This window comes from Maniola jurtina, chromosome 20, assembly GCF_905333055.1.
Source record: "Maniola jurtina chromosome 20, ilManJurt1.1, whole genome shotgun sequence".
Lineage (NCBI taxonomy): Eukaryota > Metazoa > Arthropoda > Insecta > Lepidoptera > Nymphalidae > Maniola > Maniola jurtina.
In genome coordinates, this window is record NC_060048.1 from 2880584 (window position 1) to 2906945 (window position 26362).

Consider the following 26362-nt stretch of genomic DNA (forward strand, 5'->3'; position numbering starts at 1 on the left):
CGGCGATGTATGAAAAAAGCGCTTCCGTGGCGTGCACTACATAAACTCGGTGCAAAGCCGGGACGGATCGCTAGTACATAAAATATATCGCACGTTGTTTATAAATTCTCATGAACCAACTAATATTGTTAGCAGACATTCTCGTAACGAGGTGAAGTTGCAAACTATCTCAATTTGCAACACTTACTCCACTAAATCATAGTTTCCGCTACTGGCTTAATGCGAAGTTCAGCTCACAAGTACAAGTACAAAGTAGATACCTGCCTTGAGGTTTATAAGGCTTTTAACAAACTTTCTATATAGAGTGAATATTTTTAAATCTTTGTCAATTTCACAACTTCCCTATTGCTCAAATTAGGATGATGCCTACGTCACAAAAATAAATTATTTCTTTAGAAGGTCTTCCGAAATTCGTGATATCCACGTCCTTATGAACTACTTCGTGGGCAAGCTCCAGTTTTGATTATTAAAACGATCTAAAACTGTCAAAAAGTTTTATTGCACAGATACATACATAATATTACATACATTCACAAACACATTAGCACAAAATATATATCACAAAGGTATATTTTTAAGGTCCATGGAAAGATCGTAGGAATCATTTGTTTCAGGATTAATGAGTAAATGCCTTTAAATCATGTCTTCGTCAAATGTAGTCAACGTTTTTGGTTGGGCTTGATGTTTCGTTCTTGGCTTCTGAGTTTTCTGAAATAGTATTCACAAAGTTAATCTAAGTAACCTTAAAGCAGTAGTAAAAAAAAATACTTGAATCTATACTAATAAATAAAATTGGAGTGTCTGTCTGTAATTTCGAAATAACTACCGCATATTAAGGTCATATGGTTATTTGAACGATACCATGACTGAATCACACGTTTTTAAAATTTTTGTCTGTCTGTCTGTCTGTCTGTCTGTCTGTTTGAAAAGGCTAATCTTCGGAACGGCTGAACCGATTTTGACGGGATTTTCACTGACAAGTAGAGGATTGACCAGGGTGTAACATAGGCTACTTTTTTAACCGACTTTCAAGAAGGGAGTTGTGTTTTTCTACCTATGTACACCGAAATCTCCGAGATTTCTGAACCGATTTGCGTCATTTCTTTTTTAATCGATAGAGGAACTTTGCGACATTGTTTCATAAAAAATTTGGATTCCAACTCTTCAATCCTGATGCTGCAGGGGATCTGACCAATCCACGCGGGCGAAGCTGCGGGCATCACTAATAAAGACTAAGAAAAGTATGACTAACACGCCGGAATGAGCGTGAGTACGTTCTGTTTGTTGAAGCGCGAACTACTTATAGCGCGCGTGTAATAAACTCATATATGTATATTGTATATGCCAAAATCAGAGTGAAAGAGTAAGGAAAATCTTGATCCTGAATCGACATCTGTTAAATCATAATAAAAGAAACTAGAAATCTAAGCGTGAAGCTCACCCGACTTCATACATACATACCTACACGTGTAGACGGTGTAGAAACAAAAAATATTTTTTACTTTGTAGTTGTTTTGGAAGTCGGGTTTTTGATCCAAATTTTCGGATTCTGTCTAAACGGATTGGCATGCAAAAAGCTATTATGACGTAGACATCCGCTAAGCAAGGATTTTCGGAAGTTGAACCACTGACGGGGTGAAATAGGGGTTTGAAATTTGTGTAGTTTACGCGAACGAAGGCGCGGGCGTCAGCTAGTCCTGTATATGTAGAAAGAAAAATACTTACAATGTCTTTCTTCTTGATTGGTTTAAGGGTGTCAGCATACAGGTTCCAGAACATAGTCACATGGTTCGTAGTCAGCATGCGGTTTTGCAGCTGGCAGCTGATTCTCCAGGTTTCGTTTGGCGCTTCACTCACTATACCTGGAAATCCATACAATTATAAATGCGATAGTGTATATCTTTGTTTGCTAGATGTTCACCGCCCATCCGTTTAATTGATTATGACGTTTGGTTTAGAGGGAGACAGAGAGAGAGAGAGAGATCTATAGTAGTAGTCTCTATCTATAGTAGTAGTTGTCTCGGTTATGAAAATCGGTTAAAGTTTTTAGCATCATCATCATTACCTATAAGCGTTAATGTTTTTCAAGGTCTTTGGGTCGATTTTTCAATCGTCAAATCACTTTTATCTGAGGAATAAATTTGACGTTTTGATAGATTTCCTGTAGAAAAATGACAAAAAAAAGTTATTTAGCGACTGAAAAATCAGGCCTTAATATGTAGATAATGCTGGGTACGTAACGTGTTGTACGTAAAATTCAAACAACCCATGAGAGTTAAATTTGAAACAGCTTATAAAACATGTTTATACTTAAAGTAGAATGAATTCAAAGAAATTTATTTCTGCCAAGTTAAATGTGTGGCATTTAATTTACATCAAGGCAAGTAGATTGTTCCCCTGATTCCCGTAAGACTTCTTCATTGCAGACAGCGGTGCAACAATAAATTACTTACAGCTCCTTTATTTCCTTGTTAGACAGCTAGAGAGGAGGGAAACGAGAAAGTAATGTAGATACTAGACACCGACTATGTTTAGATAGACTAAGAGAGCATTCTCCATGGAAACATATTTTGGGTCTCATCTAAATCAAAAACTAATCTAATAAATAAAAGGAAAAATGACTGACTGACTGATCAATGCACAGTTCAAATTATAACTCAAAAATTTAAAAACCCCCCATAAGAAAACTAGGAAAGAGCTGATAACTTTCAAATGGCTGAACCGATTTTCTTCGATTATAGCTAAGAACACTCTCCATCAAGCCATCTTTCAAACAAAAAAAAAAAACTAAATTGAAATTTGTCCATACGTTTAGGAGACGATGCCACAGACAGATACACAGAAACACAGACACGCAGACACACACGTCAAACTTATAACACTCCTCTTTTTGGATCGGGGGTTAAATATTGGACGAATCGGGCCGAGGCATGCAGATGATTGATTGATTGATGATGATATTATGATGTAGACATCTGCTAAGAAAGAGTTTTTAAAATTCATCTCCTAACAGGGTAAAAATGGGGTTAGAAATTTGTGTAGTCCTCGCCGACGAAGTCGTGAGCATTCATAAGCAAGTTTGAATTAAAACCAATGAAACTCATGAAATTTTATAGACAACGAAAAAAGAGTGAGCGTGGTGAGAAATGAGGGTCGGGTACTATTGAATGTTGTAGCTTACCTAACATAACACAGATCCTCAATTTGCCGGACAGCTCATGTAACAACGCTTTCTTGTCCCTATTCACTGGATAATTTCGCTGAAACAAGCAGTAAAAAGAAATTATAGAGCTAGGATCTAGCAATTTCTAGACGCAATTGTGTAGCCGCGAAGTTATCCTGTAGGAATCCTGCATATATGAATCCTGTATATAGGAATCCTGCATATAGGAATCCTGCATATATATGAATCCTGCATATAGGAATCCTGCATATATATATGAATCCTGCATATAGAAATCCTGCATATATATGAATCCTACATATAGGAATCCTGCATATATATGAATCCTGCATATAGGAATCCTGCATATATATGAATCCTGCATATAGGAATCCTGTCTACCTCGGAATGAGGTAATGGAGAGTCAATATGCACCTAGTCTGAAATATGTTAGGATAAATAAGAAACTAACACTGATATGATCTAGAATAGAGCTGGTTGGAACATCCTGTCTCCACATCGATAGGTTTCTTACTGCCTCGAATATCATTTCAGGAGTTATCTGTAAATAATTCTTAGCTTCTTAATCCGAAAATTTTCGATTTGAACTAACTGTAACACCAGAGTTAACTAGAGTGAACTTTCGGTTTGATCCTTAATCGACACCTGAGAAATATTAGGCTGGGGAGGGTGACGTGAAATCTAAGATACCTAGTCGTTTCATAGCCTACCTAGCCTACCTAGATTTGAGCCGGCCGGTGAAGGTGAAGTCTTGAAGTTTTGTCACAAGTTTCATAACTGATGTGATCTGTGGTAGTAGATACTATTTGTATGAGGCCTAATAAAAAAAACTATTTGAAAAAAATACCTAAAGAAGGCACTGCAATATAATATCATCATCATCATCATCATCATCATGATCAGCCCATGGCCGGCTCACTACAGAGCACGGATCTCCTCTCAGTGCGAGAAAGGGTTAGGCCATAGTCTACCACGCTGGGCAAGTGCGGATTGGCAGACTTCACACACCTTTGAGAACTTTATGGAGAACTCTCAGGCATACAGGTATCCTCATGATGTTTTCCTTCACCGTTAAAGCAAGTGATATTTAATTACTTAAAACGCACATAACTCCCAAAAGTTAGAGGTGTATGCCTGGGATAGAACCCCGACCTCCAGTTGTGAGGCGGACATCCTAACCACTAAGCTATCACAGCTTGTATAATAATATAATATATCTACCCACTTGTTATTTTTCATCGATTTTCAACTTGGGCTATTGGTGAAAGCTTTCAGCCGAGTCGTAAAAGTGGGGTAGTAAAATATTATTTTTACATAGAAGCTTTTTAGAACTTTCCTCCGACTGGCTTCAAAAGCACTCGTATAAGCAATGGCAGTAAAAACATTTTCATGACATTTCTAAATAATTGTACCTACATACAGGAAAACTTTTAAAAAGACGTTTCCTTAGTTTTTAAGCCCCGACCCAAAAAGAGGGGTGTTATAAGTTTAACATGTGTATCTGTGTATCTGTCTGTGGCATCGTAGCTCCTAAACTATTAAACCGATTTTAATTTAGTTTTTTGTTTGAAAGGTGGTTTTTTGATCGAGAGTGTTCTTAGCTATAATCCAAGAAAATTGGTTCAGCCGTTTGAAAGTAATCAGCTCTTTTCTAGTTAAGAGCTGTAACCTTCACTTGTCGGGGGTGTTATAAATTTTTAATTTACACTTGTAGGAACTGTATTTCAACTGCAAAATTGCAGTCACAATACAGTTTTACTGCAGTTCACACAATTGTATAGCAACTGTCGACTGACTGCGCAGTCCGCGTGCAGTCGGCGAGCAGTTCTATTAATGTCACTCAGTGTGAACTGCACGCGGATTGCGCAGGCGGTCCATAGTTGTAGTTGTGTGAACTGCAATAAAACTACATCCCAATTGCACTTGTATACTATAACAGTTCACGACAGTTACCAAAAATTACTGTCGGCTTAAATAATGAAAAGATGAATCGTTAGTGACAATATATAGAACAACAATTACGCAAGTAATATGTAGAAGATTCGGCGTAACAGTTGTATGAAGAAGCGCGTACATGAAGTATTACCCTAAGGTTGAAACCTATAGAGCGCACTTTGACTTTGCTTAGACTTAAGTTTCAGTTAAAATGAGACCGATTTGTGCCAGCGGTATAACGCTGTCTCGTTTTAACCGTGTCTTAAGTCTGATGAGCAAAGTGCACTCTATAGATCTCGGCCTATGGGCGCAGCGCAGAGCATGCGCGCGAAGTTTTCTAATCGCGTGACACATTACGCTAATTTCTACCAGAGAATGCGCGAGCACGCGCGGGACTGCGCGCGGATGCGCGAGTATCCGCACGGATGCATTGATTTTAGATATTATTTCAATGAGGATAATGTCGATAATATTTGGACTGTGAAAAATGCTCTGCGCTGCGCTCCGCCATACGTGCGCCGGCCCTAAGAGTACTTATTACTTGCCTCGCTATATTGTACTTCGGTGTTCTCAACAGGTTCAGAATTGGAAGCGATGTATAGAGGTGACAGCATGCTACTTCTTGTCCCCACCTGAATGGTTTCTGCAACGGTTCACGAAAATATACAGCTTGGCTAGAAGGCCAACGTCTCAATCACTAAGCTATAACCATATGAAATAATATTCATTACTAGAGGATGCCCGGGGCCTCGGCCGCGTGGATTTAGGTTTTTAAAGATCCCGTGGGTATTGTTTGATTTTCCGGGATAAAAAGTTGCCTATGTCAGGACGCAAGTTACCTCAGTACCAAATTTTATACAAATCGGTTAAGCGGATGGCTTTTTAGGAATTCCGTGTGAACTCTTTGATTTTCTGGGATAAAAAGTAGCCTATGTCCATCCCCGGGATATAAGCTAACTCTATACCGAATTTCGTCAGAATCGGTTAAACTGTTGGGCCGTGAAAAGGTAGCAGACAGACAGACACACTTTCGTATTTATAATATTAGTATGGATTACATACATTGTTTCAAAACAATGAAAATCTAACCTGATTTCATTAACTTTTTATTAATTGGAACTTTGTCCTCTCGATGCTTGTATTCAATATAATTCCTAACTTTATTTCTGCAGTTTTCACAAAATTCCGTTCGCAATACGTACTCGAATCTAGTAAAGATATATCACAACAAGATGATGCCCGCGACTTCGTCTGCGTGGATTTAGGTTTCAAATATCTCGTGGGGACCCTTTAATTTCCGGGAATAACAATGGCATAATATTCCGTATCCGATGCAAGCTATCTCTGTCCCAAATATGAGTAAGTAGATCCGCCCGCCCGCAACTTTTTCCAGGTGAATTTAGGGTTTTTTTAATAATCCCGCGGGAACTCTCTGATTTTCCGGGACAAAAATAGTCTTCGTCAATCCCCGGTATGCAAGCTGTTACAGAAAATCAAAGAGTTCCCATGGGATTTTAAAAAACCTATATCCACCCGGACTAAGTCGCGAGCATCGTCCAGTTTAATACAATTTCACGAGAATAAAGTGAAAAATTATTTTTTACAGTAACAAGCTAAATAAATATTGGAACTCATCGCACATTGTACCTATAGTACGCGACAGGTCGACATGGCAATCGGGGTATGAGGCGCTACTAGCCGATGCCGGCGACTTCGCCCGCGTGGATTTAGGTTTCTCGAAATCCCGTGGGAACTCTTCGATTTTCCGCGATAAAAAGTAGCCTATGTGCTAATCCAGGATATTATCTATCTCCATTCCAAACAGCCAAATCCGTCTAGTAGTTTTTGCGTAAAGGAGTAACAAACATACACAAACACACACACACACACACACACACACACACACACACACACACACACACACACACACACACACACACACACACACACACACACACACACACACACACACACACACACACACACAATCTTTCGCCTTTATAATATTAGTGTGATAGTGTGATTTTACTTGGGCATTTTAAGTTAGACTATACCTCCGTTTATAGCTCCTTCGCCTCCTGCAGCTGCTACATACGTCCGATGCGGCAGGCGACCGTCGATTGGGGCTTGATCTAGAAGTCCCTCTATGATCTTTTTCGTCCAGCCTTTGTTTTGACGGTGTACTTTCCGGACGCCTAGGCGCTGGTCGCTTTCTTTTAACAACTCTTCCCCTCTTAGTTCTTTGGGGTTTTTTTCTGCCACGGCCTTTGGCAGCCAACTGTCTCCCGTAGTGGGATGCCAGCAGAAGCTCAACCACACCAGTCATTTTAGGCTTTTTAGGTTTACTTCCTAATGAGCTTAAACTGTCACTGTATGAGTAGATTGAATAATTTCCTTCATCTGAACCCGGTTCATCGTCCGAATCCGGTCGGGCATGTTGGTCTTCGTCCTTCTGGTCCACAGAACTGCTTGTGGTTGGTTGTTGATGGTTTGGTACGTTGGTGTTGTTTATACTAGTTGTTGATCCTTCATCGTTCTTGTCCGCGTTTTCGTCTTCCATTCTAAATTTATTTCTAATATACCTGATAATATTGATTGATTTTTAAACAGTTGTACGGAAAATTTAATAAAAATATACAAATAAATATATATTATAAATTAAGCAAAATTATCACATCACATAGATTTTGAAAAAAATGTTCAATTGAATTATGAAAGAAACAAAAGAATTTTTGATTAAATCGAATGTCAAGGCACTTCAAGAAAAGAACATAAGAAGTCAGAAAAGGCCATGAAAAGGCCACATTATAAGAAACTTCTTTACAAATTAAAAAGACTTTCCCACTTTGCTATCCCCCAGTCCCCCAGTATAATAATTTTAAATAAAACTGTAATCTTGTTGTCAACAGATGCTGGTGTGGGCTCAGCAAAACGGCTCATGGTAGCAACATTCCAACAGCGCCGGCGGGTGAAGCATGGGTGCCCACACGACACACCCAGGCTGCACCCACGGACGCATACGGCACCGTAGAATTTCAAGGAGGACCACATCCGACCAAAGCACAGGTGTGTACTATTCCCACAGCGCCACCCGCGCCGGGTGAAGCATGGGTGCCCACAAGACACACAAAAATCTTCTTACATAAGGAACCAAAAGCTTAACTTGCTGTAATCCGCTAAACCAGACAAATCTGTATGGTGCAATATGCAGCATGCGATATGCACCGCTCGCCCTCCCACTGCTAAACATGCAGGATAAGCCAGCCACCAAGCAAGCAAAACGCACCTCCACCACGCAGCACACACAAATCCTAAAACCACTCGATGCACGTTTCGCCCCGACACCGGAGCATCCTCAGGAGATGTAGACCTTACAATGCCCAATTGCAGACACAAAATACAAAAGAAATATACAAAAATGTTCTTGTTTTAGTACGTCCGCCTGTCCCACGACACACGACCAGACCTTATAGTCCAGCTGCTGACGCGGGAGTGGGCTCTCGACCGACCCAAGCTGCTCATCACGATACAGGGTGGCAAAGCTAACTTCGACCTGCAACCCAAGCTGAAGAAGGTGCTGAGAAAGGGACTGCTGAAGGCTGCGAAGACCACCGGAGCATGGATATTTACTGGAGGGACCAACACTGGTGAGAAAATCTTATTAAAAGCTCTTTAGGGTTCCGTACCCGAATGGTGCTAAACTGCCTAACGGGACCCTACTACTAAACCTCCGCTGTTCGTCCTTCCGATCGTCTGTCTTTCAATGAGCTGTATCTCAAGAACTGTAACCGAGAGAGAATTGAAATTTTAACAAAATGTGAAAAGTGTTATTTTTAACCCCCGACCCAAAAAGAGGGGTGTTATAAGTTTGACGTGTGTATCTGTGTGTCTGTGTATCTGTGTATCTGTCTGTGGCATCGTAGCGCCTAAACGAATGAACCGATTTTAATTTACTTTTTTTTGTTTGAAAGGTGGCTTGATCGAGAGTGTTCTTAGCTATAATCTAAAAAAATTGGTTCAGCAGTTTAAGAGTTATCAGCTCTTTTCTAGTTTTCTTGTAGAAAAGAAGGTTAGATAACCGTTAGGTTCATAATATTATGTCAATAGACAAATGTCAAGCTGTCAAGATTGGCGTTGCCTAAATACATAATTATTCATTTGAAAATGATGTTTTGGAAAACTCAGATACTTTGGATCGTCGGGGGTGTTATAAATTTTTAATTTACACTTGTTATTATTAAAATAAAAGTGTTATTACGATACGATGGTACGTAACCCTTCGTGTGCGAATCTAACTCCCAGTTGCTGCAAGCCGAGACGAGTTGATTTTTAATTGATGTGGAAACACACCCCCATTTTAGTGATTTAACATGCACTTTATCATACATATTGACACATTTGTTGTTCTAAAACAGGTGTAACGCGACAAGTGGGCGACGCGTTGCAGTTGGAGCGATCGCAGCGCGCCGGTCGCGTCGTCAGCATCGGCATAGCGCCTTGGGGGATCGTGGAGGGGGCCAACGAACTCATCGGCCGGGGGAGAGACGTGCCTTACCATGCGATAGCATCGCCAAGGTATTTCTTTTATTTTACATGTATCACGACAAGTAGCGACGCATTGATCGCAGCTCGGAGGTCGCGTCGTCAGCATCGGCATAGTGTCTTGGGGGATCGTGAAGGAGGCTAAGCTAGAGTAGAGTCGAGTCGCTAGAGCTAGGCTAGAGTCGTGCCTTATCGTAACGCGACGAGGCAATGATCGCAGCGCGCATGTCGCGTCGTCAGCTACGGCATGGCGAATTGCCTGTATCTACATATTTTCGCGTATGTAAATTTTTTTTTCGTTTGGATAACAGGACGATTTAACTCTGGTCTTCAACCCTGCCCATAGGCCTCTTTTGGGTCGTTTTAATAAAATAGACCTGCTGTCTGGTGGGAGGCTTCGGCCGTGGCTATAGTTACCATCCTACCGGCAAAACCGTGCCGCCAAGCTATTTAGGTTAGAATTTAGGAAACCAAAGGTTTTAATAAAAATTGCCATAGCCATTCCAGGTTAGCCCGCTTCCATCTTAGACTGCATCATCACTTACCATCTGGTGAGATTGCAGTCAAGGGCTAACTTGTATCTGAATAAAAAAAATAAAAAAAGACTTTGTTGTTATCGAATACTTTATTCACAGCACGTCTTGTTTGAAAGGGTCCGGGGTCGTGATGACAGTTGAAGACTGCAGGCCGTTCATCTGGGCTTGGAACAATACATCGTTGATCAGTTTCTCAGCTAGTATCCTCATGTTCGGAGGCAGACCTCTTAATTTTGCCGCTACGTTTATACCTAGAACAAAAGCGTAAGCATAAAACAAACTATGGGACGCGTCCCCAAGCTGCGACTGACAGCCGCAGATAGGTGTACACAGTCGCCTTGCAAGATACAGGGTGTGACTAGAACTTAGATACTAAAAAAACTAGAAAAACTTAGATCACACTAATATTATAAAGGAGAAAGTTTGTATGTGTGTGTGTGTGTGTGTGTGTGTGTGTGTGTGTATGTTTGTTACTCCTTCATGCAAAAACTACTGGACGGATTGGGCTGAAATTTAGAATGGAGATAGATTATATCTTGGATTAGCACATAGGCTACTTTTTATCCCGGAAAATCAAAGAGTTCCCACGGGAATTTTAAAAAACCTACATCCACGCGAACGAAGTCGCGGGCATCAGCTAGTACTACCTAAACAAAATCCAGCGCTAATAACCTTAATAAATAAATTGCCCTATTTTGATTTTGTATGATGTAGATTTTGTTAGTCATTTAGTATTTTTCAAACCCGCAATGTTTAGCGTGCAAAATTCGAGTCATTGCCTCACCTACAACGCGGCATTTACTCCGAGTGACCTACTTACGCAACGTTAGTTGACCTCTAGCGTCAGTCAGATGTTTTATTTGCAATATAATATAGTGAACTTTAAAAAATACAGGATTCTATATTTATTTTTGTCGCGGTTTTTTGTGTTATCTTATCAGTGATCATCAGTACTATCATGTCTTCATTTTTGCTAGCGTTCTGGTATCCTGTATGTCTCGGACGTCCGCGGTCATCGTGTGTTAGTATTGTCCAGATACATAACTGATGAAGGCGCCCGTCAGCCGCGTCCTATAATTTGTTTCAGCCTATAAAATTGATAAAGAATGGGTCAAGTGTAAGTTAGACTCGCAGTTCCGCACTCAGTTAAATTTTTTATAGTTTTTATGGCGGCCATTTTGATTTTTTATTATTCGTTGTTATCATACTGTATATTCTGTGAAATACATATTCTATGAACATTTCAACTTTTTACCTATCACGGTTCACGAGATTGTTCAGTCAGACAACGAAGTATAAGGCTAGTATGCTATAAGGCTTCCTTTTTCCCTACTAAATTAGGTACTGAACCCTAAAAAAACTTGAGTTTTGAACATTTTAACTTACCAATCGCATCGTACTCGTCGTCAACTTCAGTGCAGTGCCTTTTAGACTTGTCTTCCTCAAAGTTGTATGGTTTCTGTATGGGCGAGCCGCTTACTTCCACCATGGTTTGCCCGATGGCGTAGTGCTGATAGTTCTGCATCTCGTCGTACGAGTCCTCTTGCTCTGGCTCCGTACTTGGTTCGTCAGCATCGTCTTCCTGTTCCTGAAATCGATAACAATGCTTAAGATGCTGTTCATTAAACTGGTAACGCGGCTATGTTGTCTATGTAAACTTGTAATGTAACGAATTCTTTCATCATCATCATCACGATCAATCAAAAGCCTTAATAGCTCAACGGTTACAGGAGCGGACTGAATTCTGAAAGGACGCCGGTTCTAGCCGCACCCGTTGCACTATTGTCGTTCCTATTCTTAGCACAAACTTTACGCTTAGTGTGAGGGGAAGGGGAATATTGGCCATTATTATTACTGTGGCTAATACTCTTTTATAAAACCCCATTACCGGTCCACTACAGAGTACAGGTCATCTCCCAGAATGAGAAAGGCTTAAGCCATAGTCTGCAACGCTGGCCAAGTGCGGATCAGCAGACTTCACACACCTTTGCAAACATCATGTTATGTCATCAGTGTAAATGTTATTGCTTAATACGCACATAACTCCTAAAGGTTAGAGGCACGTGCCCGGGATCGAATCGCTGAACTTCCTAATAAAAGGCCAACATCTAGGCTGCCGCCGCTTTATATGTCTCTGCTTGTTCTAATCCTGTAATTTGTTGCAGATCAAAGTTGGCAGTACTGAACAATCGCCACGCCTACTTCCTGTTGGTGGACAACGGCTCAGTGGGGCGGTACGGCGCTGAGATCGTGCTCAGGCGAAAGCTAGAGAAGTACATCGCTGCCCAGAAGTTACACCCTTGTACGTACATTAGCTATTTCCGTGTATACTGGGAATTGATGGCAATTGTCCCACAAGTCTTCGTTTCTGATTGTTAGGGCAGAAAATGCGGAGAATAACCTTGAAGCACTTATAAAGGGATACTTGAATTCTGGGGATTAGCGATCCTGGATACCAGAGTTTTCTGTAGGTCCATTGAAGCAGATTTTAAAGGACATGGAAAATAACTGCAACAGCTTCTTCATCAAGTACATAAGAAATAGGTAAATCTATTAATAGTTGATCGCTGACTGTGCACATTATCACCGAGAACTCTCTCACCACTAGTTTGTCGTAGCGACAAGAGTTATGTATGTCTCGCTGACTGGTTCGACTATCGCCCGTCAAACTCTTACACTCGCTTATAGCCCAGCGACAAAACTAACCTAACTACACACTCGCTTCTCGTTGCGCGCCAACCCGTTTCTAATTAACTCAACTAGACTCTTACTAATCGTCGGTCAGATAAATGTGTAGAGATACTTAAACTGCCATACAACTCCCAAGTAATAAAACTTCGATAAAAATGCAATTTTATAGGCCGACCTACTTACATTGATTGAAATGCAAAATGGAATTTCTATTGCAAATGCACTGTTTGCAAGTTTTGCACTGTTTGGGTACGCTTGAGTGGAATTTCTAAAGCCTTAGTGGGAGTCTTTGTTACCGAGAAAACCTACATTTTTTATGCTGCAATCAGACCTGCTGGTAAGTGATGATGCAGCCTAAGATGGAGCGCACTTGTCAATTAATTTTTGATTTGAAGGAACCTATATTAAAAGTGGAGGGGAAAAAAGAGGTTCCATATCCTAGCAATTCGAATTTTCGGCAGCGTGCGGGTGCAGACCTGGACGATGCACCGAATTGCGGTGCGATAGTAGAAACGTAAAGTAGGAATTTAAGTAAAATAATCATCAACAACCGATGCACCGAATCAAGCATACATGCAAAATCTCAAGCTTCTACACCTAGTGCGCGGTTCGCACGCGGTTCGAGAGTTGGATCTTTACTTTGTCATTCAGTCTATCCTTGCCATTATGCTAATAGGTACATATTATGCTATTTTATGGAGTATGTTGTTAGCAGATATAGCTCATCCACATTCGCGACAACCCGACACAAGTATTCGGGCTTATTAGTCGGATAGTAATGCCCGATCTAATAAGAAAACTAGAAAAGAGCTGATAATCTTCAAACGGCTCAACAGATTTTCTTGGATTATAGCTAAGAACACTCTCGATCAAGCCACCTTTCAAACAAAAAAAAAACTAAATCAAAATCGGTTCATTCGTTTAGGCGCGACGGTGCCACAGACAGATACACGGATACACACGTCAAACTTATAACACCCCTATTTTTGGGTTGGCGGTTAAAAATAAAATCAAATAGTTCGATACGCTTTTGAAATGTACTTCACGCAATGAATAAAATTCGTTTGGAAGTATGGATAAGCAGCATCTTGCTGAGGCAGGGCCTTTTTAGCTCACAGACACAACATAGTATAATAGTATTTTCTAGTTTTAAGATTAATTAATATTCAAGTTTAATTGTATTTTTATTAACCCCCGACCCAAAAAGAGGGGTGTTATAAGTTTGACGTGTGTATCTGTGTATCTGTGTGTCTGTGTATCTGTGTATCTGTGTATCTGTGTATCTGCCTGTGGCATCGTAGCGCCTAAACGAATGAACCGATTTTAATTTACTTTTTTTTGTTTGAAAGGTGGCTTGATCGAGAGTGTTCTTAGCTATAATCCAGAAAAATTGGTTCAGCCGTTTAAAAGTTATCATCTATTTTCTAGTTTTCTTGTAGAAAAGAAGGTTAGATAACCCTTAGGTTCTTAATATTCAAGTGTCAATTGACAAATGTCAAGCTGTCAAGATGGACGTTGCCTAGATATACATAATTATTTATTTGAAAATTATGTTTTGGAAAACTCAGATACTTTGGATCGTAGGCGCGAAAGTTATCAGCTCGTTTCTAGTTACTGTAACCTTCACTTGTCGGGGGTGTTGAAAATTTTTAATTTACACTTGTTTTAATTCTTGTTTTTTTGTTTTTGTGTGTGAGTCTGTATATGAGCTGAATAAACCTTGATTTATTTATTTATTTTGATAAGTACCTATGGATGGATTATTATTACAGAGTATTAATTACGGCCATTAGCTGGGGAGATTATATTAAATGCAAAATGGAATATGTATTTGGAGTATGTATTGAATGCGACCGCGCTCCAGCGTCCAATGAGAGAGCAATTAAGGCTGACGATCGATTTGTTTCCGCCTGACGGATTGCCTGCGGATTGCGTAATTGACGCGCGGTTTTAGTTGTTTTGGCAAAAATACTTGGAATATCCACCATAAATATCATCTTAACCCATCGCGGCCTGAGCAGGGGTCTCTTCCCAGAATTACAAGGGTTTAGGCCGCATTCCATTCACGCTAACCATCGATGTATAACCAATTACGGATTGGCAGAATTCATACACCTTTGAGAACACTACAGAGAACTGTCAGGCGTGGTTTCCTCGCGATGTTTTCCATTACCATTTATAGCTAGGTGATATTATGAGCATATTTTAATTGCATAAGGGTTTAGAGGAATAAATGCAAAAAGGCTGATTTTTCTGTCATTTAAATAACATCACTTATATTACCTGAGTTTACTGTCAAAAGTTATTATTCCTAAGTTAAAGATTCATTTGATAATTGAAAAATCGCCGATCATAACTCAAAATTTAAAAAACCCCCGACACAAAAACCTCTATAAGAAAACTAGAAAAGAGCTGATAACTTTCAAACGGCTGAACCGATTTTTTTCGATTGTAGCGAAGAATACTCTCGATCAAACCACCTTTCAAACAAAAAAAAACTAAATTAAAATGGTTCATTCGTTTAGGAGCTACGATGCCACTGACAGATACACAGATACACAGACATACATATACACAGATACACACGTCAAACTTATAACACCCCTCTTTTTGGGTCGGGGGTTAAAAATATAACTGTATATTGTCGTAAATTAAAATTGCATCGCGGAAGGGTATTATGCCAGATTAAAGTATAGACACTACTGTATACATATACTGGTACTTTTATAGGTGTATATGTAGATAGGTGCCTTTTATAATAGCTTGGATAAATAAATTGGTTCCATCATTCGATTGAACTGAGAGGATTGCTTATCAATCAATATTTAAACGATGAGATTACTTATGATAGATTGCCGCGAAGCTCGCTCGAAGATTAATATGATTGAAAAAGCTTACTTTTTTAGCGAGTGGAATTAGCAATAGGTCCGTTGATTTAGTGGAGGCATTCCAATACGTAAGTCCTCTAGTCAATTGCTGGAAGTAAGATAGTGGAGAAAATTGAAACTTGAAACTAAAGTTGCAGGCTACTTCAAAATTTTTTACCAGTTAAATAAATCGTGATCTTTTTTAAAGTAATTCCATTACGATTTTGCGGTTTTCCAACAATAACCACTAGGCAGTGGTTATGGTGGTTGTGTATGATGTATGTTTTTAACCACCCACCCAAAAAGAGGGGTGTTATAAGTTTGACGTGTGTATCTGTGTATGTCTGTGGCATCATAGATCCTAAACGAATGAAACGATTTTAATTTAGTTCTTTTTTTTGTTTGAAAGGTGGCTTGATCGAGTGTTCTTAGCTATAATCGAAGAAAATCGGTTCAGCCGTTTGAAAGTTATCAGCTCTTTTCTAGTTTTCTTATAGAGGTTTTTGTGTCGGGGGTTTTTTAAATTTTGAGTTATAATAATGCCAATACTTATGTGATATTGTCTCTGACAATTCTTATTCTCTTTTGACGATGGGTTTGATTCCGGGCACGCTCTTCCTTACCTATTCTATCCGTTTTAAAAATTTGCATCAACTAGCTTTAGCGATAAAGGAAACATAACCTGCTTGCATGTTCTTCATAATGTACTCAAATGTGTGTGAAGTCTGCCAATTACACTCGGGCAGCGTGGTGGATTATGACCCTTCTCATTCTGAGAAGAGTGTATTAGGCCGGCAATGGGTTAAAATAATGATGACAGGGATTTAGACGTTTTACAGGCCACAGTCAACCACGCTATGACCACGGATTGCCAGATTTTACACAACTTTGAAAATATTGGCATGCAGTTCCTTACGATATTTTCCTTCGTCATTAAACTCATCAATCAATAATGTTTGTTAATTAATTGCTTTGAAGTTAAAACACACATATAGCACGCGACAGGTCAAGATGGCAATCGGGGTGGGGACGCCCTGCCCAACCACACAGCCCCCGCGCTAATCCGCGGGTGACGTGCGGGTGTGCGGGGCTTTCCCCACCTCACACCCCCCCATTGCCATCTCGACCTGTCGCGTACTACCACTCACCGGCTCAGGTGACTGTTGTTTATCGTTTTCATCGCAAATCGCCTCACTCCCGTCCTCTCCAACCACGAACGACAACAAATCGTAATACCACAAGTGCGGAGAATAAACCTCGTTGACATGGCTAGCCTGCATACGGCTATCCTGCACTTTCTTGTGTTCCCGTCTCATGCACGCCCGCAAACTTTCTATCTTCCGCAAAACGTGGACCCTGGTCGCCGTAGGTTCGTACTCCTGCACTAATTCCGTCAATTTCGTAATAGCTTCGTGCCGTTTCTTCCTCTGTTTGTACATCAAACATTTTCTGTCCCATAAACATGATAGCTCTTTGTATAAAAGGATGAATTTTCTTAGTAATTTGCGCGGGAATACGACGTGGTTAGAGTCGGCCATCTTGTCTTGCGAGCGGCGCGGCGCGCAGGTCACTGAACGTGTTGGATCGGTCGTTCGGCTCGGTGGCCCCTCACTCCGCGCCCCTCGCCCCGTCGCTTATCTCTTCCAACATGTATGGCAAACTCGCTCGATATAATAAAACATGCTCCGACTCGGTCGCACCGCTAGGTATACTACGAGTTCCTACGTCCGGTTATTACACCATGTTGCTCTCCCGAGCCCATACAAAGCAAACTGAACCACAAGTACACAATTTTTTTTTTTTTTTTAAATATTAGCCATGTTAATCATGACTAATATTCCCCTTTCCCCTCCAACTTAGCGCAAAGCTGTATTAGGAGTGGGTACGACAATAGTGCAACGGGTGGGGTTTGAACCGCCGACCTTTTAGAATTCAGTCGGCTCCTCAACCTGTTGAGCTATTGAGGCTTATAATTGAAGCGTTTCAATTCAAAGTGCACGTCGCGTCGTACTTTTCAATTTTTTAGGGTTCCGTACTCGAAAGATGCCAACGGGGCCCGATTGCTAACCCTCCGCTGTCTGTCTATCAGCGGGATGTATCTCATGAACTGTTATTAGAGAGAGTTGAAATTTTCACAAAGTATTTCCATGTTGCCATGAAAATTTCAAGAAATTAAAAAGTTTTTGTACGGAACCCTTAGTGTGCGAGTCCTACTCGCACTTGACGGATTTTTCTCTTTGACTTTATATTCTTTCTATCTCAGGTTGAAATTAAAACATCTTAGCTTTGTATCTTTTCGATCTTTCGTACCAAAAATTCTGTGCAAAAATATTTTTATTTTTATGTCATTATCTCTTGAGACATTTATAAGATTTTTAAGATAAAATGATGAAAGATAAAACTTTTCTTTTATATTCCCAGGTAGATAACTTTGTTTTCCTCTTAAGGCTTGCTTTTAAACTTCAATCAAATGCGAATCGATCGAAGCTTTTAAAGCTTTGTAGAATTTTCTAGAAGGAATTTAATAAAAATAGCGCAAAAGTTTATGATAAAAATTGGCTGCACGGCATAGTAGGTACCTAACATATCGGTACATGAAGAAGAATATGCCAATGAAATGCCATGCCATAAAAATGATAGACAATGAAATCTCATTGCAATTTTATAAGCGCTTGTGAAACAGGCCCTAAGAATGAAAATGAAAATGAAAAAATATTTACTAACCGAAATACAACTAACTTAGCCCTAATTCACACGAGCGTTAAAAAAGCGTTGCGTTAAAACCCGGCGTTGCGCTGAAAATACAAAGTGCGCGTTAAAAAGGCGTTGACGTCTGAACAGATACTTGGGAATGCATTTGTTCTATTTGAACGCTTTTTTAACGGACGTTAAAAAAGCCCTCGTGCGAATGAGGCCTTAAGAAGGAATGTGATCGCCCATTTCCTTTTGTTACAATAGAGAAACACCTAGCTCTCTCCATCGCTCGCTGCACTCAGCGGGCGATGGAGAGAGCTAGGTACTCTTACAGGAAAAATACACCAGGACTTAATAAATTCGCCAATCCCTAATGGAAGTCTTTTATGGGTTTCGAAATGAATTCTCTCGGAGTGCATAAGTCAAGAAACACTTGACTTCATGCCTCCCTGGTGGCCATAAAAGATATTATACGACCATTCTCCTTTGTGTGTTGGAGTGGAGCGCTATTTTTCTTAGAACTCACATACAAACATATAAGCGCTAGTTTTTACCAATAGGGTATTTTACTCTAATTTTTTATTACTTTATTATAAACTAGGATAAAAATAATGACGTAAACTGAAAAAACTAATTAAATCGATCAAAAATAAAAAAAGTTATAAGCTTTATATATTTCAGATTAGACAGAGATAGCGATAATAGCATTATGACGTCACTCCGTCAATAATGCCATAGTAGCTTCGTGCGGTTTCATACAAATCGTTTTGCGAGAAAGGGATAGAAGACCCTCCCGCACCAAAATCAAAATGCCTGTAACTTTGTAAATCTTTGTTGGATTTTAATATTTATTTCAGCGTACGTCATTATTTTTATCCTAGTTTAAAATAAAGTAATAATATTTATCAAATTTAAAAGTAGGCAAATACCCAATTTCTGGATGTTATCGTGTAGCCAGTGAACAAGAGTGGGGGAACTCTCGGTTTAATCCTGAATCGAAGATATGTCAAATAGTAGGCTATGGGGGATGGGAAATCCATGGATTTAGCAAGTAATAATTCCTACTAAGTATTAGTACTTAATTTGATTGATAAATACCAAGCTACATACCTATCTGAAGTCAAGACTTCACATTTGTAGAACGTATTTATTTGTTTTTTTTTTACGGTTAAGTCCTACAGACATGTCAGACCGCTATATCCATGATATAAAATACTAGCTATATCTCTTTCACTCTCGTGCGTTTTGTATCTGTATGGCCTACTCACCATGGAGTTCATATTTTTGCAACGTAATATAATATTATGAACGTAATACGTCCATGTTTGTATCTCTGTTAATTAAGTAAGTAGGTAAGTAGACAATAGAATTAATGACTCCAAACATCAGTATACCTCATACAAAATTTAGTTGTCTCCGTTTTCATTGTCAATCGTAAAAATGGGGCGTAAAAAATAGAATATTTTACGACTCCGCCGTAAAAAAAGGTGTGACACCTAATAAAAAGCATCTTTGAAAGTTTTATTTCGCGTCTATAACTCTATACAGACTGAGATATTGCCTGTCTTCAATATTATCTTTACGAGGTTTTTAAGATGCCGAAATGTCAATTTATTCGTTATAAGGATGGCGTGGTTTTAGTGGATAAGCCATAATAGTATTTATTACCTATGAATGAACGGTGAATCCCAATCTGCTGCATCTGGTTGTTTGAAGACGGTCATTTCAAAAAGTGCTCAAATCTGTGCAAATTTATACATACTCACCACATATACACAAACACACATACACACAAACACACAGACACACTCACACATATACAAATCCTCACACACGTGCACGCATGTAGCCACTCACATCGCACACAACGCGCACGCACTCACGCATTCATGCACGCACGCACTCTCCCTCTCTCGAACACATGCACACACCCACACACACACACACAAACACACACACCCACACACACACACAAACTAACGTTGACCAAAATTTTATTGAAAGACCAATAAGTACTTTTGGAATTCTACATGTTATTTTCTATTTTGTAAACAAGTCAAACATTCATTTAGCCTAACAGCTCGAATTTAGAATCGCTTGTAAATCTCATTTAAAGATTACGACCCTGTAAACGTAATCAAAATACCAATTTCTCTTTGTAATTAACTTCAAAGCTCGTTAAAGTAACCTACTTTAATTAACTTCATCGCTTGAGCATCTCTGAAGATTAGGAATTTCATAATTTATTTAAGCGATGCCGTGAACAACATACAGACATATTACTAAATTCCTATACTTACATACTAACATTATAAATCAGCTAGTGCCCGCCAGATAGGAACTATCACTTGCCAGCAAGTCTGATTGCAGACAAAAAAAAAGATTTGACTGAGTGAGGAGTAGCATCACCAAAAAAAGTATATGGAAGTGTGCTATTATACTCTTATCTTCTTTGTTACAGACACCCATTCATCAACACCAGTTGTATGCCTCGTGATAGAAGGCGGAACGAACACGGTGCGTGCCGTGCTGGAGTACGTGACAGACAATCCGCCGGTGCCCGTTGTGGTGTGCGACGGCAGTGGTCGAGCGGCAGACCTCATCGCTTTTGTGCACAAGTGAGTCACTGACAAAGTGTCAAAAATGGGTCTTTTGTGAGAGAAATATACCTCCGTCTCCTTTTAACTATGCCCTACGTCTAAGCAAAGTCAGAGGGCGCTCTATAGACCTCTGCCTCAGTTATAAGATGTGATCTGAGGCGCAACTTAAGAAATAAACGGTTTTCTTTCTTTTTTCTTTCTTTAATCTCCAACGTGAATGCCTCCATACAGTTCCTTATATGACAATTTCAAGGAACCTCATTGGGCATGTATTTGGTTCACATCGGTTCACCCTTCACTCACATTAACATTGTGTTTACGGAAGATCGCACTAGTAAAGACTTCTCCATAATACAAACCAATACGTAGATCGTAGGTCAGTTAAAATAGCCGTCTGCCTGTATTTCACGCGTAGTTAGTTCCTGGAAAAGGATAGTACATTATATTATTAAAGGACCCTTATTCAAAGTTCCTACTTTACCTTTAAATACCTTTGCAGGTATATTATTTTGACATAAAGGAAATATTATAAACTTTCCTAACCGCTTTCCAACTATTACATAGAGAGGTTTGCGTGCTGTAAAGTTTTGAATATCACCCCAATACGAATTTCTAGTTCCTACCTATAGAATTTTGAATGCGGGTGATAGGACGTATGTTTCACTAACATTTTGACCCTGAAAATAACTTCAAAAGGTCCTTACTGACTAGCTTTTGCCTACTGCTTCACCTTTTTAGATATTTAACCTGTCATCGCGACCATTTTGACTTCCTGTACTGAGCCTAAGCCCTTCTCAATCTGAGAGGAGACAAGGACTCAGTAGTGGGCCGGCGTCGATGGGTTGAGATGTGGATGCTGACATAGAAGAGTTGCATTGATGAGTTCATTGATTCTTTTAATAATGACAGATTTAGGGATAGCTACAAGTGACACGAGAAGCCAAAAATATATTCATCATCATCATGTTCCATCGCCGGCACACTACTAAGTACGGGTCTCCTCTCAGAATGAGAAGAGAGCCCAAGTGCAGATTGGCAGACTTCAAACACTTTTGAGGGTAATATGAAGAACTCTCGGGTACTCGTATTTTCACCGTTAAAGCAAGTGATATTTAATTGCTTAAAACCCCATAAGTTCAAAAGTTAAAGGTCCAGGAAACGAACCCCCAACCTCCCGAGTAGGAGGCGGACGTCTTAAATCCTAACCAGTAGGCTTTTTTTTCTCGTGGGAGGAAAAAATCGCTACGCAATTCTGTCTGCTGGCAGGGTGTGTCCGACTCGTACGGACTAAAATGACCTCCCCATGTCTGCCAAGGTGCGCACGGAACTGAATGGCATTAATTAGCTGCCACCATTTATTAGTAACCTATCACGTCTAAAAATTTTCTTTATTCTATTACCAGATATGCGTCAGAGAGTGGGGAGCAAACGGTGCTGGAGTCCATGCGGGATTACCTGATCGGCACCATCCAGAAGACCTTCGAAGTAGGTCTGCAACAGGCCGAGTGTTTATACAGCGAACTGCTGCAGTGCACGAGGAAAAAGAATTTGGTTAGTATCACACTAATATTATAAAGGCGAAAGTTTGTATGTGTGTGTGTGTGTGTGTGTGTGTGTGTGTGTGTATGTTTGTTACTCCTTCACGCAAAAACTACTGGACGGATTTGGCTGAAATTTGGAATGGAGATAGATAATATCCTGGATTAGCACATAGGCTACTTTTTATCCCGGAAAATCAAAGAGTTCCCACGGGATTTCAAAAAACCTAAATCCACGCGGGCGAAGTCGCGGGCATCGGCTAGTATAATATGTGAAGAAAAATGCCGATTATGCCGAGTAAGTCACGCTTGGATGGCTACGGCAGATTTCTATAACTTTTTCTTAGGGTTAAAATAAGATAAACCGTTTGACGATCGCCTTGGCACAGTGGTAAGTGCCGTGGTCTTATTAGAGGGAGGTCCCGGGTTCGATCCCCGGGGGGGATTTGGAATTTTATCACACTAATATTATAAAGGCGAAAGTTTGTATGTATGTGTGTGTGTGTGTGTGTATGTTTGTTATTCCTTCACGCAAAAACCACTAGACGGATTTGGCTGAAATTCAGAATGGAGATAGATAATATCCTGGATTAGCCCATAGGCTACTTTCTATCCCGGAAAATCAAAGAGTTCCCGCGGGATTTCAAAAAACAAAATCCACGCGGGCGAAGTCGCGGGCATCGGCTAGTAATTTATAAATCTCTGGTTTGGTCTGGTGGGAGGCTTCGGCCGTGGCTAGTTACCACCCTACCCGGTAAATCCGTGCTGCCAAGTGTTTTAGCGTAGTACCAAAGTAGTAAAGGTTTAATTAAAACTGCCATACCCAATCCAGGTTAGCCCGCTTCCATCTTAGACAGCATCATCGCTTACCACCAGGTAAGATTGCAGTCAAGGGCTAACTTCTATCTGAATTAAATAAATAAAAAAAAACCTCCTTTGTTGAAGCCGGTTCACTATGGTAGCGGAATTATGACTCGCAGTGATTAATCTTTGAGGTCTGAACAGCCTTAATTCCGTCAGCTGTGAGACATTTCATCAACTGAGACCCCAATTTGTCCTCATAGAAAGAGATTTATATGCAACGGAGACTCTAATTGAAACAACTGGGACGGAAAATCGAACGATTTATTATGTTTCACTGCGCACAAGTACTATAATAATACGAAATTATATTAGGAAGCTTTACCTAAATTACTAGCTCAAGCTCTCGGCTTCCCTCGCCTGAAATTTAGGTTTAGCAATAAACTGAAACTTATTAGAAAAACGAATTTTCATAAGAGTACCTAGTAAAGTAAATTAGTTGTTCTTTTTGTTATTTTTTTTATTCACTATAGGTAAACGCTTGACCACAATCACACCTGATGGAAAGTGATGATGTGGTCTAAGATGGGACGCGTTTACCTAGAAGGTGCCTATTCACTCTTGTTTTAAAGATACCCGGATTGTAATTGGTAGGAATATAATAAATTATAATAAATATAATAAATATAATAAACATAATAAACATTCCAGTTCCTCCTATCCTATCCTTCTATCCCTCCTATTAGAGAGAGAGAGCCAGCGCGTGCCAGACCTTCGTTATTTTATAAAAACTTATAGTTTCACTGACACTAATTAATATCATGGCAACTCCCTGCCAGACACCCTTAAACTTTTAAACTGGCAGGGGGTTGCCACGACACAAGTGTCTGGTAATGCATAACGTTATTTCTAATACCATTCCGAAGAAAATATAAGAAAATTTAGCTTTATACTTTGACATACACTTTATACTTTACACCTTTACTACCTGTTATCTCCCAAAGCCACCATGATCCAAACTTCATAGTCGCTGATCGTTCCTCCCTTTACCGGGGACAATACGCAGAGAAACTTTCAGCTTTTATAAAATTACGAAGATCTGATACGTGCTGGTTCTTAATCCATATGATCCTATTGTAAATAGACAAGACCAATAAACTCGGTATACCAAACAAATCGATATGTAATTCATATTATATAATAAACTTTTCAATGCAAAATATCGCCCGCTGTACCTATTTTCTGCTTCGCGGATAAGCTAAACAAATTCTTATCGAATATTACGAAATATGGCAACAAAAATATTCTAATATTTACTGCTGCACAACAGTAGAGTATTTCAATATATTTACAGTCGACTTGGCGGATGCTATTTTAATATTGGAGTTTCTAGACCAGAAATAGTAATAAAACAACTACCTACCTACCTAGTCGTTTTAGAAATCGATAGATTCTGAGATTTATCAGACCGTTAACTGCAGACAAGTTGTTTTACGGATTTTAATTTTAGTTAAAATAATAATAATGGCTCTTTTGTCCAAGTTCTGGCTTTGCTCATTGCTGAAGATCATGATCCGTATCCCTTCTAACGGTAGTCAAAATCAGTCATCCATTTAGTTACTGACTTGATCAACGTTTTTTGACCATCCCAATCCATTTATTTCTGTTGTCACAACTAGATCACCTGTCCTTCAAATAAAAATTTATCTAAGATATTTTTTTAAAGGATAACCATGTTAATCATGATTAATATTCCCCTCCCAATATCCCCCCTCCAACTAAGCGTAAAGCTTAGGAATGGGTACGACAAAAGTGCAACGGGTTTGATCTACTTTTCTCGGGTTTTGTATTTTTACTTTTATTCTTTTTTTATGATTTTGTTGAGCTGAATAAACTTTTATTTATTTATTTATTATTTATTTATTTTCAGATTTGAGTCCGCTCCTTAACTATTGAGCTTTTAAGACTAACTAACTATTCTCCATACAGATCACAGTGTTCAGGATACAGGAGCGAGCGGAAGGCGGCGAGGTCCAAGAACTTGATCAGGTTATACTGACGGCACTGTTCCGTGCTCAACACCTGTCTCCAAGCGAACAGCTCTCCTTGGCGCTCACCTGGAACAGAGTAGACATAGCGCGGTCGGAGATCTTCGTGTATGGACAGGAATGGCCACCAGGTAGAACATCTTCATCTTAGTGCTAAGTCATACTTATAATCTAAGTCTATGGTCGAAGTCCAAGAAATTGAAAGTTTTTTTTTTTTATTCACTATAGGTAAGCGCTTGACCACAATCACACCTGATGGAAAGTGATGATGTGGTCTAAGATGGGACGCGTTTAACTAGAAGGTGCCTATTCACTCTTGTTTTAAAGTTTTCTTACGCACTCAGCGCCTGTCTTCAATCGAACAGCTCAAATTTACTCTAACATGGAACATAGTGGATATAGCGCGATTGGAGATCTTCGTATATGGACAGGAATGGCCACAAGGTAAAACATTTCCTTAATCTCTTGGTATTTGACCAGGGTGTACTTAGAACAAGTCCACGTTTGAGGTCCAAGAACTTGACTAGGTTATGGACCTATACCAGGACTGAGCAACTTGATTATCGCCATTTTGGCGATGTTAGCAGCAGGGAGCTTACTAATTCTAATTCCCGTTAGAGCGCTTCGAAGCAGCACAAAAAATAATAGCTATAATTTTTTATAGTACGCCTTATCTAGCGTACTATTTAACAGTATTATTATATATCTATGTCAGTACCCAAATTAATAGCCAGCTCCCTATCTCATTGTGCTTTGTTCCAAAAGAATATTTTTTCCTGCTTCCGTAATCCGTCTAATCATGACTGGACGGGCTTTCGTGTTAAATTAATGAACGCCATCGCATCCCTTTCGTGCGTATTTTCCGTGCGGTTTAATAAATTATTCCTCTCTTCACAACTGGACTAATACTTTATTCCACTGGAATA

The 26362-nt window shown here is 39.7% G+C and overlaps 3 protein-coding genes across 15 annotated transcripts in view; 1 reads left to right on the forward strand and 2 right to left on the reverse strand.

Moving 5' to 3' along the window:
* Positions 1-26362, forward strand: part of LOC123875723 (transient receptor potential cation channel trpm) — a 244813-nt gene that overhangs the window by 162234 nt on the left and 56217 nt on the right. For all 12 annotated transcript variants that reach the window (XM_045921722.1, XM_045921719.1, XM_045921723.1 and 9 more), the window contains 7 exons: positions 8029-8185; positions 8553-8766; positions 9535-9694; positions 12363-12499; positions 20911-21067; positions 22453-22600; positions 25378-25567. In XM_045921722.1, coding sequence (XP_045777678.1) covers positions 8029-8185; positions 8553-8766; positions 9535-9694; positions 12363-12499; positions 20911-21067; positions 22453-22600; positions 25378-25567 — 1163 coding nt within the window. The remainder of the gene's footprint in view (positions 1-8028; positions 8186-8552; positions 8767-9534; positions 9695-12362; positions 12500-20910; positions 21068-22452; positions 22601-25377; positions 25568-26362) is intronic.
* Positions 481-7833, reverse strand: LOC123875765. Of its 2 annotated transcripts, XM_045921808.1 has the most exons (6): positions 7174-7832; positions 5665-5762; positions 3636-3725; positions 3182-3260; positions 1726-1862; positions 481-708 (listed from the first exon to the last, which is right to left on the reverse strand). In XM_045921808.1, exons 2-6 carry the CDS (start codon positions 5731-5733, stop codon positions 634-636), a joined length of 450 nt encoding a protein of 149 aa, XP_045777764.1. In that variant the 5' UTR covers positions 5734-5762; positions 7174-7832; the 3' UTR covers positions 481-633. The 2 variants fall into 2 exon arrangements, 1 of the variants encoding a protein (XP_045777764.1); XR_006798204.1 differs by lacking the exons at positions 481-708; positions 1726-1862; positions 3182-3260 and having other exon boundaries at positions 3645-3725; positions 7174-7833.
* On the reverse strand, positions 10274-17325 carry LOC123875757. Its single transcript, XM_045921796.1, has 3 exons — positions 16904-17325; positions 11584-11785; positions 10274-10448 (listed from the first exon to the last, which is right to left on the reverse strand). Exons 1-3 carry the CDS (start codon positions 17291-17293, stop codon positions 10291-10293), a joined length of 750 nt encoding a protein of 249 aa, XP_045777752.1. The 5' UTR covers positions 17294-17325; the 3' UTR covers positions 10274-10290.